Source organism: Myotis myotis, unplaced genomic scaffold (genome assembly GCF_014108235.1).
Source record: "Myotis myotis isolate mMyoMyo1 unplaced genomic scaffold, mMyoMyo1.p scaffold_m19_p_15, whole genome shotgun sequence".
Classification (NCBI taxonomy): Eukaryota; Metazoa; Chordata; class Mammalia; order Chiroptera; family Vespertilionidae; genus Myotis; species Myotis myotis.
Window position 1 is genome coordinate 16,027,957 of NW_023416319.1, and position 16,944 is coordinate 16,044,900.

The 16,944-nt window shown below is 45.6% G+C and overlaps 1 protein-coding gene and 1 pseudogene across 1 annotated transcript; both read right to left on the reverse strand.

The window, feature by feature from the left end:
- Nucleotides 1-793: 793 nt before the first annotated feature.
- Nucleotides 794-2,317, reverse strand: LOC118669788 (annotated as a pseudogene).
- A 2,580-nt stretch (nucleotides 2,318-4,897) lies between these two features.
- On the reverse strand, nucleotides 4,898-16,170 carry BORCS7 (BLOC-1 related complex subunit 7). Its single transcript, XM_036336128.1, has 5 exons — nucleotides 15,721-16,170; nucleotides 7,611-7,673; nucleotides 7,472-7,515; nucleotides 6,286-6,306; nucleotides 4,898-5,769 (listed from the first exon to the last, which is right to left on the reverse strand). Exons 1-5 carry the CDS (start codon nucleotides 15,856-15,858, stop codon nucleotides 5,718-5,720), a joined length of 318 nt encoding a protein of 105 aa, XP_036192021.1. The 5' UTR covers nucleotides 15,859-16,170; the 3' UTR covers nucleotides 4,898-5,717.
- Nucleotides 16,171-16,944: the final 774 nt, after the last annotated feature.

Genomic DNA, 16,944 nt, shown 5'->3' on the forward strand with positions numbered 1-16,944 from the left:
ATATAGGGTTTCAAGTGAAGGAATATATAAATGCAAAATCTACTAAATAATACTCATTAATCTCATCTGCTAATAATCTTCCCTGATGTCAGTTAGTTCTTATTAAGTATTAATAGAAAGGTGCTGTACCTTTCTTTTATTTTTTTGTATCTTTAACAAATTAAACCCATGGAAAAAATCCTGTTTAAAGTTAGAATATGCCCAACTATGAAGTATGTGGGGAAAAATGAGTGTTTTTATAGATATCAGGGTGGGTTTTTTTGCAATCACATTATGATGGTTAAAATGGTATCTTTATTATCTTGAATGGACAGATTAGTGGGAGGTTAAGGAAAGGGCTCTATCATTTCCACTTGTTCACTTTATTATATTATCTCCAACTTGTGGTTACTCACCAGAATCATTTGATAAACCTTAAATCCACTTAACCACACACAGATAAACTCAAATTGAGTTATTCCCAGTGTTCCCTCAAGTACCTAATGTACAGGGCTGATTTGGGGCCACATTGCTTGTGACCATCATTCATTCTAATTGGTCAGTGCCTCAGCCACAGTGTTTTTGTTGTTGCTGTCGTTTAACATACTTTTAATATGTAGGTCAGTCTGCTCCGTAGACCCAATTAGAGATCTCATATTAAGCCATATTTTTTTCCTTATTTATTTATTTATTTATTTATTTAGATTGATTTCAAAGAGGACGGAACAGGGAGCGATAAAAACATCAATGATGAGAGGGAATCATTGATCGGCTGCCTCCTGCACGCCCCACACTGGGGATTGAGCCTGCAACCTGGGCATGTGCCCTGACCAGGAATCAAACCAGCAACCCTTCAGTGCACAGGACAATGCCCAACCCACTGAGCCACACCAGCCAGGACTGATCTCTGAACTTTTTATTGGCCTTCTGCCCCCCCACCCCAAGGTGTGCCCCACTTCTGCTGCCCGTAAGTTTGGTGTCATTGACCTCAGACACCACTTTTCCGTCCACAATCCTGTGGGTGATGGTCTTTTGGATGGATTGTATGGAGGGGCTGTTGTCCTGGGCATCACCAAGATGGAAGTCCTCCCCTTCTTGCAGCAGGTGGGGCAGGTGGTGATCTCAGACTCCAGTTTTACCTTGATGTTCAGCAGGGCCTCATACTCCTGAGCCTGGCATTGCTCCTCTGCCCAGATCTGGGCCAGCTCTGCCTCCAGGGGCAGCAGGATCTGGTTGAGCTGTTCTGTCTTCATGACATAGTGCATCTCCACCTCCCTCAGGCTGTTCTCCCAGCTGGCCTTCAGATTCCTCATCCAGTCCAGGTCGAGCTCCAAGGACTGGACGTACGTCTCAGCTCTGCATCATCCCAGCAGCTCCTATCTCAGCAGTCTGCAAGGTGACCACTGTGGTGCTCTCCTCAATCTGCTAGGATCAGTACTTGTCTAGCTCCTCTAGGTTCTTCCGAGCCAGCTCTTCATACTGGGCCTGGGTGTCCACCAGGATCTTCTGAGGTCCTGAGATTTGGGGCCATCCAACTCCATGGTCAACCCAGAGTTGGCAGTCTGATTCTGTAGACCATTTATTTCCTCCTTGTGGTTCTTCTTGAAGAGCAGCTCCTCGAGAGCCCCCCTCTGTCTCCAGTGACCTTTCAGAGACCACTGATGTCACTCTCCACAGACTGGCGCATGGCCAGCTCTGTCTCATACTTGACTCTGAAGTCAGCAGCAGCAAGACAGGCACTGTCAATCTGTAGAATGGTGGGGGCATTTTCCACAGAAGTTGTGAAGATCTGAGCCCTCGGGTTCTCAATGATTTTGAAATAATGCCCCCAGCCCCTGGCTTGGGGTGGCTTCTTCCCTAGGTGTTCCTGGATTTTGCTCTCCAGGAACACCTAGTGAAGGCTGATTATCAGCCTCCAGATTTCTCTCCCTCTCCAGGTAGGAGGCCAGGTTACTTAGGCATGGCATAGTCTCCTTCTCACTCTAGATATCCCCCTACGGCTGCTAGACCTCTGGCTATCACTGCAGCCAAGCCCCTGGACCCTCAGCTACCCTACATACTGGTAGAGTGGGACACAGAGGTCCGGGAGCCTGAGCCCCTACATAAATGCTGGCCATGCTGTTGGCTGGTCGAGCTGGTTGGTAGCTGGGGGATTACATGGAGCCCAGGGTCCCGTGGTTTGTCGGAAAGCTAGAGCTCATGTTGTTCAGGGAGGAAGGCAAGAAGCCAAGACTCAGGTTCAAGCAACCAATGTTTTACTCTTTTTTTTTTCTCACCTGAGGATGCTTTTTCCATTGATTTTTTTTTTTTTGTTAGTGACAGTGGAGGGAAGGGAGGAAGAGGGGAGAGTGAGAAACATGGATGTGAGAGAGTCACATCGATTAGTTGCCTCCCACACTCGACCCTAACAGGGTTGGAAAACCTGCAACCAAGGTACATGTCCTTAATTGGGAATTGAACCCACAACTCTTCCGTCCATAGGCTGACGCTCTAACCATTGACCTAAACCAGCCAGGACATGTTTTACTCTTAATATGGCATTTGCTGTAAGTTTGCAACCCTTCTGTTTAAGTTATATTGAGTTTGTTTACATTTAATCCTATCTAATAAAAGAGAAACATGGTAATTAGCGTACGACCGCTACCCTTCCCATTGGATAATCAGGGCAATATGCAAATTAACTGCCAGCCAAGATGGCGGCCGGCAGCCAGGCAGCTTAAACTGAACATGAGGCTTGCTTGCTTCAGTGACGGAGGACTCCAACGTTCCCCGCCTGCCTTGCCGGCCTCTGAGCCTGCAGTTTGAAACATTGTAACAAATATAGAAGCTAAACAAAACCCCAGAAACCTGCTTTCAGCGAGCCCGGGATCTCAGAGCTGGAGTTGATACAGAGTTTCGATTATAGAACCAAAACAAACCAGATACCTTCTTTCAGCAGCGGAGGCCTAAGAGCTGGAGCCTCAGAGCTAAAGCTGGCCCAGAATAAAAATAAAAAAAATAAAAAAAGGAGCGGTTGGGAGCTTCCGTCACCCGCCAGCCTGAAAACAGCCCTCAGCCCCTCACCCAGACTGGCCAAGCACCCCAGTGGGGACCCCCACCCTGAAGGGTGTGTGACCAGCTGCAAACAGCCATCATCCCCTCACCCAGGCTGGCCAGGCACCCCAGTGGGGACCCCCACCCTGATCCAGGACACCCTTCAGGGCAAACCAGCCGGCCCCCACCCATGCACCAGGCCTCTATCCTATATAGTAAAAGGGTAATATGCCTCCCAGCACTGGGATCAGCATGACAGGGGGCAGCATCCAAACCCCCTGATCGCCCTGCAGCTCTGTGTGTGACAGGGGGCGGGGCCACAACCTCCCTATCCGCCCTGCTCAGTTCGTGACAGGGGAAGGCGCCCCAACACCCTGATCAGCCCTGCTCTGTGCCTGATAGGGGGGAGCTCCCCAACCCCCTGATCACCCTGCGGCTCTGTGTGTGACAGGGTGCGGCGCCCCAACCCCCCCACCCCATGGGCCCTGCTCTGTGTGTGACAGGGTAGAGCCATAACCTCGCCATCTGCCCTGCCCTGAGTGTGAGAGTGGCAGTGCCCCAACCCCCTGATTGGCCCTGCTCTGTGGGTGATAGAGGACAGTGCCCCAACCCCCTGATCCACCCTGCTCTGTGTGTGACAGGGGGCAGTGCCCCAACTCCCCTATCGGCCCTACTCTGTGAGTGACGGGGGGAGCTCCTCAACCCCCTGATGGGCCCTGCTCTGTGCATGACAAGGGGGAGCTCCCCAACCCCCTGATGGGCCCTGCTCTGTGCGTGACAGGGGGTGGCGCCGCAACCTCCCCATCGACCCTGCCTTGAGTGTGATGGGGCAGTGCCCCAACCCCCCAATCGGCCCTACCCTGAGCATGACTGAGGGTGGCATCGCAACCTCCCGATCCGCCCTGCTCTGTGCATGACAGGGGGCGGCGCCCCAACTCCCCAATCGGCCCTGCTCTGAGCCCGACCAGGGGCTGCACCTAGGGATTGGGCCTACCCTCTGCCACCCGGGAGCAGGCCTAAGCCAGCAGGTCGTTATCTCCCGAGGGGTCCCAGACTGCGAGAGGGCACAGGTCGGGCTGAGGGACCCCTCCCTCCACTCCCACCCCCCCCCCAAGTGCACAAATTTTTGTGCACCAGGCCTCTAGTAATTGTAATAAATGCTTATAGAATAAATGCATAAGTGAATTTCTTCACACCTCATTTGTGTTTTGGGGGGTTTTTGGTGTAAAATATCACCCGAGGATATTTTTCCATTGATTTTTTAGGGAGAGTGGAAGAGAGAGGGAACGAGAGAGAGAAATATCTATGTTAGAGAAACATCAACTGGTTGCCTCCTGCATGAGCCCAGACTAGGGCCCGAGCCAGGAAGGAGTCTGCAACCAAGGTACGTGCCCTTGACCAGAATCAGACCCGGGACCCTTTGGTCTGCAGGCTGATGCTCTCTCCACTGAGCCAAACCAGCTAGGACTGTTTTTATTTGGTTTTTGGGGTTTTTTTTAACCACAGTTAACATGAACATGTAAAATGAGGGCTAAATGCAGTCTGATATGATTAGTCAATTTGATATTTGATGATATGTAATATGAATTAAATTGAACTTTTTTTCTTCCAGTAAAAACTTTTTTAAAATGTGTTTTAATCGATATTTTTTTAAGAAAGGAAGGAAGAGGGAGAGAGACATCAATGAAACATTGGTCAGCTGCCTCCTGCACACCCCTTGCTGGGGGTTGAGCCTGCAACTCGGGCATGTGCGCTGACCAGGAATTGAACCGGACCTTTTGGTGCATTAGATGACACTCAACCATCTGAGCCACATTGGCCAGGGCAAAACTTCATTTTCTTATGTCAGCTTTCTCCCAATCCATTAATAAATTAAGAACTGAACTGGAACAGGAGAGAGGTCCCATTTTAAATTCAAACAAAGTAAAGACATTCAGACTTAACTATAGACAATGGTAATGCCATTTAACAAGATTAATTCAATGTATATGTAACAGTCTACAAACATAAGGTTTTCCGCATGGCAGAGCCCTATACTGCAATCACTCATAATAATTCAACTGCTTTCGCATTTGGCAATATCATACAAATGAATTTGCTGATTACTAGCAATATTACAAAATGAACCCAGGGCCACATAATCAAGAGTCACAACAACAAAGAAACTAGGAATGCAGGTCAAGGCAGGATTTTGCAGCTGGCTAGATATGATGCAATTTGCCTGATTATCATTTAGGTATTTGCTGTAATGAATAAAGTAAGTATCTCCCAAGTTACTAGAAAAAAGGTATTACCTATCACCATTCTGTGACCAGGAAATTAAAATGTTTCCTGAATTTATAATTCAAAGAAAAAATTCTTTAAGAAGAACCATTCTCTATGTGCACAATAGAAGCTCTATTTAAGAATCACATTTAGACAATATGACATTAAAGTTCTATGGGAAAAAGTAAGACAGCTTTTAATTTTGCTTTCATATCAAACTAATAGAGCACTTAAAAATTCAAGAAGAGTGTGGGTTATTCTGATTCAAGAAGTGCTTTCAAAATTCAACCACCTAGCTTCTTTTCAGGAGAAACTGTACATCATCACAAATATTTTCTAACTTAACTTTTGGAGAAGGAAATGGAAAATCAAACCCACAGCACAATGGTTGTGGTAGATATTTCCTCCTCAGCATCAGGCAAAGCCTTCTTATAACCATTCTATTTCAACAGGTGATTCAGCTGGTCCTGTAGATCCGATGACTGCTCAACACTAGAAATTAGAGAAAAAGTTTATGCAGAATGAGCAATAAAGACATCTCCACAAATTATTTGTACTTTAACATATAAGTACTGTTGAGGCTAAATCAACAAGTACATTGGTCTCCTAGGGTCCCAGAAGTTTTTAAACAACGAAGAAAAGGTTTGTAGAGCCAATTAGTAGTGTAAACAATATTACAAGGGACAGATTTAGGCCACTAAAAAAAAAAAAAAAAAAAGGCTGTTTAATGATGTTAGCACATTTACTCTATTTAATGATGATCACCAATGTAAAAAGTTTTCTTAAGGTTGGTCTCTACACCCTGTAACTCTTAGAAAGCCTTTCCTAGTAGTGCATGCCTTTGAAATATACTGTATTCTTTATATCCCAAATGAGCTATGCCAGAGTGTCTATCAATTTAAGGGCATCTGTCTACCAGAGTTATGCACTAATCCTAGGCCCTGCAGTATAATTCCCTATAGCCTACTTCAGTTGGCTACCCACTCCCCTATCTGTGGGGTTACTTACTTCTTCTGAATAGCTTCTTGCCTAAATCAGAAAAGGAAGGAGGAAAACAAACATAAGAAAACTCAGTGGACTAGTAGAAGTTATTTACAGCCATATATATACAGGCAGAACACATTTCCAACTTATGTCACATTCTATATTTCTGTCCATTCCATCCTAAGTTTGTGCTCATGAATCTGTTCACTACCAGAGTCAGAGCTGCCGAAAAGATAGGTTCTAAACCTAAGGAGGTAGCAATATCCTATCACAGAGTGTAGGATGTAGTTTCACAAACTACATGCATGACTCAAATTTGGTTTGCGGAGTATGTAGCAGGGGTCCTCAAACTTTTTAAACAGGGGGCCAGTTCACTGTCCCTCAGACTGTTGGAGGGCCGGACTATAGTTTAAAAAAAAACTGTGAACAAATTCCTATGCACACTGCACATCTCTTATTTTGAAGTAAAAAACCAAAACGGGAACAAATACAATATTTGTATTTGCATGTGGCCCACGGGCCGCAGTTTGAGGACCCCTGGTATGTAGAGTTAAATGGTCACATAGCTGATATGTACACACCCACTGAATGAACATCTAGTTATTTAAATATCAAGTTAAATTTCCAACCATACATTTCCAGAAGGTACCTAAGTATAATATCAGCTACATAAAATATAAAACAAAATTAAATAAGATGAAAAGCTAATTAAATCATAACATTATTCAAAGTTATAATGGAGAAGATGTCTTTACATTCCAAAATCTCCTGGATGATTTACACGTAGCTAGGGCTGCGCTACCTATGGGGAGTGTAGGATATAGGTCAGTTACACTTGACTCCCCACTGAAGGAGCAGACTCCCCAGGAGAAAGCTCGAGCACAGACAATCAACAAATACTAATTAAGTGACTACTGGGTGCCAAGCACTGTGCTAGCATGGTCCTGGCATGGGCCCTGCCATTATGGGGTTTACAGTCCCTTCCTCTCAGAAGCTCTCAAATTAACACAGAAAGGTTCACCAAAGGTGGTCCCTGCTCCTGATCTCACCCCTCACCCCGACTTCTGCAATCTTTTCCGGAAGGAACTCATCCTTGACCAGCCCCACCAGTATTCCCAACTCCTGCTTCCATAGGAAAACAGCTGAAGCACCAACACAGCAAGCAGCGGCCACATTTGTAGCAAGTAGTCAGCGGAGAGGGCATACTCACTGGTATTGAAGATGTGTAGTTATTATTGCCATTTTCCTTAAACTCTGCATTAAAAAAAGAGAAATAGAACATCACACTCCCTTGTAGCCACACAAACTGTATATATAAAACCCAATTCATAAAAGAAATGGTTTCTTACATCTTCTGAGTGCAAGATGGCATCTTCCTGTAGTACCATGTTCCGAGCTGCCTGACCTAGCAGCTGGAAGACAAAAATAAAATGGTAATATTCAAAATTTCCAAACTTTCTGTAACCTCTCTGCAGCTGTTATGCCTCTGCCCTCTCTTGTCCCACCCTCTCCTATACAACTGCCAACACTCTAAACGTAATGGAGGACAGTGCTCCATTTGTTCATGTAAAAATCCCTTTCTTTGTCACTGTGGCAGCTCTGGCATGGGCTCAACACCTGTTCCAAAGGCCACTTCCTGAGAAATGCAGTGCTCCGTAACTGCTGAGTTCTCTGCATAGCTTATTAGTCTGGTGCTGTGAGGAGAAGTCTGCAAATTAAAAAGGCAACCTTTGGTTCCACAAGCCCATTGAAAAGCTAACTTCTGATTTTTTAAAGGCAAATTTGAGATTTGGGGTGGTTTGAGAGGAGCGAGGGGCAGGGGTTAGGGTAGGACTGAAGGCTAGAAGGAATGCAGCTGCTTAGAAGTGGAATAAGAGTCCCAGAGAGGGAGGGAAAGGCTTGGGAAGAAGCTCAGGATTGAAAGTGGGAAACCTCGAGGTGAAGGATAGCCAGATGGGGGTGGGGAAGAAAAAAGAGAGGAGAAATGTGAAATCTTTAATGAGTTCACTGATGGCTGGGCCCTGAGCTCTGATTCAGTGGGGTGGTCTGTGGTCAAAGAGATGGGACTCAACACTGAGAGGCAAGAAGAGATCAACAGAGGTTTCTGGCCTACAGTCGCACCCTGATCCTGGCAGATGCTGTCGGCCTTGTAAAGGGAGCTATTGTTATGTGTGTCCTCCAACCTTCCTTGTTCCTTTGGGTCAGAGTGATTACGGTAGGAAGGGGACCCATGGCTTCAAATTAACCAGGAACATGAGCACTGCTTCAGCCACCAGATTCCTTCCCTCATGGTAACTTCTATTTATTGTCGTTTTTACATTTTAAAATTAATAAACCTTTACATACTTCTAATGTCAAAACAATAAAATAAGACCTTCTATTCCAGTGATGGCGAACCTTTTGAGCTCGGCGTGTCAGCATTTTGAAAAACCCTAACTTAACTCTGGTGCCGTGTCACATATAGAAATTTTTTGATATTTGCAACCATAGTAAAACAAAGATTTATATTTTTTTATATTTATTTTATATATTTAAATGCCATTTAACAAAGAAAAATCAACCAAAAAAATGAGTTCGCGTGTCACCTCTGACATGCGTGTCATAGATTCGCCATCACTGTTCTATCCCATAGTTTCTCACCTTACTTGAAAGGTAACCTACAATATGCCCTCTTCCATACCCTGCTATTTTCACTTGACAACAAACACTTAGCTGAATCTGCAGCATTTTCATTCAATCTCTTGCTTTAAGGGCTGCACAGCACTCCACTGTACATGTCCCATAGGAGTATTCAAAGTCCCATAAGAGTATGTGGACTTTGGGACTGTTTCCAGTTTTTTGCTATTATGGGTGCTACAAAAAAAGTACCTTAAATATCTTTGCTCCTTTTTGCCAGCCTATCTTTGGGACAGACTCATAAAGTCATGATTGTAACAGCTAGATCAGAGGGTTTTAATTTTGCTACATATTGCCAAGTTCCTCTTCCATTAGAGTTATGCCATTTTGAATTCCCACTTTACAATGTCTGAGAGTGCCTGTTGCTTCCTGTGGCCACTTTTAAGTAGCAAACTCCAATCTCTTATAGATGGGGGATGTAACTGACAAACTGATGGCAGAAAAAGGGGTCCTAATGGAATCTTCATTCATTCATTCATTCATTCATTCAATGAATATTATTAAGTTCCTATGATATGCCAATAAGAGACATAGTCACTGTCCTAATGGGGCTCACAGGGGGGGGTTACAAAGAGGACACAGGCATCACAATACCTGCCGTGAGTGCTGAGGGAAAGCACTGGATGCCTTGAGCACATGGCCCTGGGGGGGCCGGAGGGGTATGTCTAATCCATTACAGGGGCAGGTGTTCAGGGAGTGGTTTCTAAAAGAGATGTCTTCTAAGCTGAGACGTAAAGGTTGGGGTTTAGAATTCCTCATCAGTGTACCAGTAACTTTACAGAAAAGTGGCATGATCAGATTTACTGTTTTATAGGTGTGGCAAGTAGAATGGACTGGAGAGGGACTGAAGGCAGGGAGATTGGTTAGGAGAACACCGCAGTATTCTAAGCCAGCAACCAGAGTGGCCGGAACCACAGACGTGGCAGTAAATAAAAAAGGGGCCCTGGCCAGTTTTGTTCAGTGGTTAGTGTGTCAGCCCATAAGGGTTGCATTTTGATCCCCGGCTCTGGTGGGGGCGCATTTGGCAACCAATCGATGTCTCTCTCTTTCTCTCTCCCTCTCACTTCCCCCACCCGCTTCCACTCTCTCTGAAAAAGCAATGGAAAAAAATATCCTCTGGTGAGGATTGACAACAAAAAAAGGGGGGGAGGGTGGAAAGGGGTTGAGAGACTTTTAGAAGATAGACTTGGTGTGATTGCCTGGAATGCTGTTGTAATGCAGGGCCAAGGTCGTTCCTTTGATGACAGATGTATTTGGTGGCATTGTACATCATTTTCTTACATAAACCGACCACACACATAGTGTATGATCTAAGGTTTTCAGTTTGGGTTTCTTTTGAGTACTGAGTCTTTGTAGATTTCTAGGGTTTTCACCCCAGACCTTTACCACTGTCTTGCTCATAATTAACTCAACAGCTGCTTGTCTTAGTACTCACCTTCAACAAGTATTTCTGACTTTCAACTTAGTTTTCATAGCAATAGCAACCCTCTTTTCTTTTTTGCACTCACAGTTCACTGTTTTCCATATTATCCCATTAGATAATGTCATTTCAATAACAAGCTAAGCGCTTTACACAGGTTTAGGGGAAAAACAAAAAGGACCCCCACTAAGCACACGATTCACCTGGAGCAGCACATCAGTCACAGCATTCACTCTGCTGTGGACACACTGGTGTGTTTCTCCTCACTTCGTGCCAGCCACAGTGGCCTCCATGCATTTATTGTGCACATGCCCATCTCAAGGTTTCGCACCTGCTACTTCCTTGGAGCTCTCTGCCTCCATTTTGCCCACATGACTTGCTCCCTCACTTCATTCTAGTGCAGTGGTTCTCAACCTTCCTAATGCCGCGACCCTTTAATACAGTTCCTCATGTTGTGGTGACCCCCAACCATAAAATTATTTTCGTTCCTACTTCATAACTGTAATTTTGCTACTGTTATGAATCGTAATGTAAATATCTGATATGCAGGATGTATTTTCATTGTTACAAGTTGAACATAAAGCATAGTGATTGATCACAAAAACAATATGTAATTATATATGTGTTTTCCGATGGTCTTAGGCGACCCCTGTGAAAGGGTCGTTCGACCCCCAAAGGGGTCGCGACCCACAGGTTGAGAACCACTGTTCTAGTGTCTGCTCAAATGTCACATTCTCAGAGAGCCCTTTCGTGGCAACCTGTTTCAGTAAACCCTTTCGTCACTCTCTAGTCCCAGCTTTATTTTTCTTCACAGTATTTATAACCACCTGATTCTCGTATGTGTGTCATGTGTTTGTCTCCTCACCAAAATGTTAGCTTCCTAAGTACAGGGACTTTGTTCTGTCTCCTGACACACAGCAAATACTCAATAGGTGTTTATTAAATGAATACTGTAGAAGGAATGTTTTACATATGGAAATTGTCAGTTCAAACAAAATATCTATGTGGAATCTGCTGAAGAGAGAAGCAGTGCTCTATGGGGTTGAGAAGGAGTGAAATCAGTAAGACACCCCAAAACCTCATAGTCTACTAAAGAAAATGGCAAGGTATGTAAGCAACTATAGAAGAAGGAAATACAGTATGTGGTAAGTATCATGTAAGAGATTCAGTAAAAATATGAAGTTCATATGCGTTCCCACTCCAGGGAGCTCGGGGGCACCTTTCCCTTCCCCCTCCTCTTCCCTCTCAGGTGTGCATTTCCTAACTCTAAGGAACCCCACAGGCTTGTAACTGGGGAGCAGTGGGCAGCGGCAGCGCTCATATCAGGCTGACCCCTGACCCTGTCTCCAAGGCCCCCTTTTCTCAGATTTCCCAGTGAGCCAAAGCAGCCCCACCCAGGCTCTCCTGTTGCTTCCTCTATCCTAAGCCCTTTCTTGTTTCACTGTCCCCAGCTTTAATAAATGTACTCTCAAAATAATAAAAATTAAAAAAGAGAAAATACTGACCTCACCAGCTGATTGCTCAACAGAAAGTTTGCAGGCCAGAGATTGGCCCAAAATACTCAAAGTGAGGAAAAGCTAAGACCTAGAACTCATGGTCCAGTCTCTTTCGGTTAGACTCACCAATAAGGAGGGACCAGACCCAATGTAAGTGATATCCACAGGTCACTCACTCCCTAATTTTATTTCATTAATAGCTTTCCTCTTTAACTTCAACTAACCCTTGGGTAAAGGGTAGCAAAATCATCTGCTTAGAATTTGCTATTCTTGCATTCCCTACAGTGGTCGGCAAACTCATTAGTCAACAGAGCCAAATATCAACAGTACAAAGATTGAAATTTCTTTTGAGAGCCAAATTTTTTAAACTTAAACTATATAGGTAGGTACATTGTTATTAACTTAATTAGGGTACTCCTAAGGCTTAGGAAGAGCCACACTCAAGGGGCCAAAAAGCCGCATGTGGCTCGTGAGCCGTAGTTTGCCGACCACGGACCTAGGAGATACATGTTGAACAATCAAGTGTCAAATTAGCAAACAGAAATGAGTATGAAGTCAGTAACCTGGGTGATCATCAATCAGTCACTAACCAAATGCTAGGATCACCATCCATCGAAGTCTGTTTTCATAACAATAAAACACATTAAGTTTAAAAGTGTCAACCTCCTTGTGTTGTTCAAACAAGCCAGAGTAAAAATAAGCCCTCTATTGTGTTGAGGAAGCTTTCAAAATGAAATTGGAAGTTCTGCAGAAGCTTGTGTACTTGGACATCTTGACATATAAATATAACTCTAAATATGAAATATGGTTAATAGAAAATACCAGTATTTATAGAGGGGGGAGATGATCCTATATAGGTTTTACTTTTTTTGGTCTTTTAATTCAAAAATGTATGAAACAGAATTTTTTTTAAAAAAATTCTACATGATTAGCACTAAGAAGCAAAAATGTTCTGTTAAGAATGGAAAGAATTTTGAAAGGAGGAAGCAGATTAAAAGATACTCAGACACCTGCAAGTTATAAAAACCTAAATGTAACTGCTAAATTTTATAGTTCATTAAGAACATTTAAAAGAGATAAAGGGCCCTAACCAGTTTGGCTCAGTGGATAGAGCAGGGGTGGGCAAACTTTTTGACTCGAGGGCCACAATGGGTTCTTAAACTGGACCGGAGGGCCGGAACAAAAGCATGGATGGAGTGTTTGTGTGAACTAATATAAATTCAAAGTAAACATCCTATCTAATAAAACAGAAACATGGTAATTGGCATACAACCGCTACCCTTCCCATTGGCTAATCAGCGAGATATGCAAATTAACTGACAGCCAAGATGGCGGCCTGCAGCCAGGCAGCTGGAAACTAACATGAGGCTTGCTTGCTTTAGCGATGGAGGAAGGCAAAGCTTCCCAGCCTGCCTTGCCGGCCTCTCAGCTGCACTCTAAGCAACTATGTTACAAAAATTGAAGCTAAACAAAACCCCTGGCTTCAGCCAGCAAGACCGCAACATTGTTTCAAATACAGAAGGGTAAACAAAGGCCAGAAACCTGCTTTCAGCAGTGGAAGTCTCATAGCTGGAGCCGAGCCTCAGAGCTAAAGCTGGCCCAGAATGAAGAAAAAAAAGGAAAAAAGGACAGGTTGGGAGCTTCAGTCACCTGTCAGCCTGAAAACTGCCCTCAGCCCCTCACCCAGGCTGGCCAGGCACCCCAGTGGGGACCCCCACCCTGATCCAGGACACCCTTCAGGGCAAACCAGCCGGCCCCCACCCGTGTACCAGGCCTCTATCCTATATAGTAAAAGGGTAATATGCCTCCCAGCAGTGGGATCAGCGGAGCCGAGAGGCCTCCCAGCACCGGGATCAGCGGTGCAGCGAGGCCTCCTGGCACCGGGATCAGCGTGACAGGGGGCAGCGACCAAACCCCCCTGATCGGCCCTGCTCTGTGTGTGACAAGGTGCAGCGCCCCAACCCGCCCCCCCCCCCGCCCCCCACGGGCCCTGCTCTGTGTGTGACGGGGTAGAGCCATAACCTCCCCATCGGCCCTGCGCTGAGTGTGACAGTGGCAGCGCCCCAACCCCCTGATCCGCCCTGCTCTGTGTGTGACAGGGGGTGGTGCCCCAACTCCCCTATCAGCCCTACTCTGTGAGTGACAGGGGGGAGCACCTCAACCCCCTGATCAGCCCTGCTCTGTGCATGAGAGGGGGGAGCTCCCCAACCCCCTGATCAGCCCTGCTCTGTGCATGACAGGGGGGAGCTCCCCAACCCCCTGATCAACCCTGCTCTGTGCGTGACAGGGGTCGGTGCCCCAACTCCCCAATCGGCCCTGCTCTGAGCCTGACCAGGGGCTGCACCTAGGGATTGGGCCTGCCCTCTGCCACCCGGGAGCGGGCCTAAGCCAGCAGGGCGTTATCTCCCGAGGGGTCCCAGACTGCAAGAGGGCACAGGCCAGGCTGAGAGACCCCCCCTCCCCCCCGAGTGCACAAATTTTTGTGCACCGGGCCTCTAGTCATTACATAAAAGGGTACGGTCTTTTTCTTTTTAGTTTTATTCATTTCGAACGGGCCAGATCCGGCCCGTGGGCCAGAGTTTGCCCACGGCTGGGATAGAGCATCAGCCTGTGGACTCAAGGGTCCCAGGTTCGATTCCAGGCAAGGGCATGTGCCTTGGTTGCGGGCACATCCAAAGCAGGGAGAGTGCAGGAAGCAGCTGATCGGTGTTTCTCTCTCATCGATGTTTCTAACTCTCTATCCCTCTCCCTTCCTCTCTGTAAAAAATCAATAAAATATATTTTAAAAAAAATAAAAATAATTAAAAAAAATAAAAGAGATAAAGGTCTTGCCCAACTGGTGTGGCTCGGTGTTTGAGCATCAACCTATGAACCAGTAAGTCATGGTTCGTGTCCAGGCACATTTAAACAAAAAAGAGAGAGAGATAAAGGTCTTAATACTTTAGAGTATTGTCTCTCTGATCTCTCCATTCTTTGTAAATGTCAATTAATGTAAATAACATAATAAATACTGTCTTTTGACAAAATAGAATATCCAGGAAAATGAGTATTTTTCAGTAGCAAATATAGTTTAGCAATGGAAATGTTTTAACTGAATGAATCAATCCCAACGTTTGTGTATGTCCTTTTTTGGGGTTTGGAACTAGACTCATCAGTGATTAATTTTCCATTAGTTGGTGTAGAAATCTGGCTTCTCCATGATACCTGTCAGTGAAGATGAAGATTATTCCTCAAAAAGAATCCCTATGTCCAGTGTTTCTTTTAATAAAGTATGCTACTGTTAAATAAATATGAAAATAAATAAAATTATAAAAATTTTAAAATTTTAACCATAAAAAAGTAAAGGAAATATTAATGACAAAAACTTTTTTAAAAGGGAAAGTAAGTAAGTAAGTAAGTAAATAAATAAATAAGACAGAAACCCAAGAATGTGCCCAGTAAGACAAATCAAAAAATAATAAGTCCATAGACAGGTGATGCACAAAAGATGGAAGACATCTGGGATGTTAAAGGCAAAACCATGCGGAATTTGGGGGCCGGAAGAGACAGAGACAACCCGGAGAAACAAATGAGGAACTGGTTAGGATTACTATCTCCCCCTCCTCGCCCCCTGTCGTCCTGCGACCACCGCTGCTTTTTAAAACCCCGATTCCCATCCTCTCCTTCCTTTCCCCTCCGGTACAGCTGGTCCTCCTAGCACTACACTTCCCAGAATGCAACACTTGCCCTCCGCGGACGAGCTCTACTCGCCGCCACAACCCACAGCCCACTATTCCCAAGATGCAACGCGACCCCCTTTCCACCGCCTGGAAAGCCCGCAGTCCCGGGGGCCCGGGGCCCGGGCCCGGGGAGTGTGCCGCGGCTCACCTCGGAGCTCCGCGAGCCCTTCAGCACCTGCTTGGTGAGGGCGATGACGTCGGTACCGCAGGTGTTCACCTTCTCCGTGAGAAGCCCCTTCACGGACTGACCGAATCGCGCCTGCGAGTCTGGCGCCCCGGTCGCCATCCCCTCACCGCGGCTAGTGAACGCCTCCGCAGGGCGATGGCGAGTCGCCGGGGCCAAAAGAGCCGCAAAGCGGAAGGAAACGAGGAGGCAAGGAAGGGACGCACTGTGCCTAGCAGAGGTTCATCTTGGCTAATTTTACATTCACTTAAAATGCTCAGTTGATACCCGAAAGAAAGGTCCCGAGCAAACATCTCTGGAGGAAATGGAGGACAATTTCAGTAAATTCGTGGTGTCAAGTCAGAAGACCATTTGTGTGGCTGCAAATTATGCAACCTCTGCGTCGTGTGTTCCTCATCGGTAAAATAAAAATAATATTAAAATCTCCAAAGCGTTATGAGAGTAAATTAAGATCATTCAGTTCCACTGTAACAGCACAGTGCTTGTATTTGTGAGCGAAATACAAACGCTGTGCTGGGCTGAGGATAAAGAACCGAGACACATACAGTCCTTGTCTCCAAGGAGCTCCCAGGCTGGTGAGGCCTGTAAACAGGAACAACCCAACAGAAAAATTGGTAAAGTTCACAGACAATTTTTTAAAAAGCAAATGGCAATAAATGTAAAAAGTTATCAGCACCACTAGTCTTTTTTTTTTTTTTTTCTCTGAATCCTCACCCGAGGATATTTTTGGGAGAGTAGAAGGGAGAGGGAGAGGGAGAGAGAAACATCCATGTCCTTTGCTTGCCTCCCACGGGTGCCCCAAGTGGGGCTGGGGATGGAGCCTTTAACCCATCTGGGATGAACCCTTGACCCTTCAGTCCTCTAACCAAAGCTCCAACTACTGGGCAAAACCGACTAGGGCTCCACTAGTCATTTTTTTTTTTATTGCTTTCAGAGAGGAAGGGAGAGGGAAAGAGAAACATCAATGATGAGAGAATCACTGATTGGCCTCCTCTGCACGCCCCCCACTGGGGATGGAGCCCACAAGCCAGGCAGGTGCCCTGATGGGGAATGGAACTGTGACCTCCTGGTTCATGGGTCGGTACTCAATCGCTGAGCCATGCTGGCTGGGCTCCACTGGTCATTTTTTAATAATAAATGACCTCTTTGTTCTATTAAAAGCAAACTGATTATCACCTTGGTAAATTG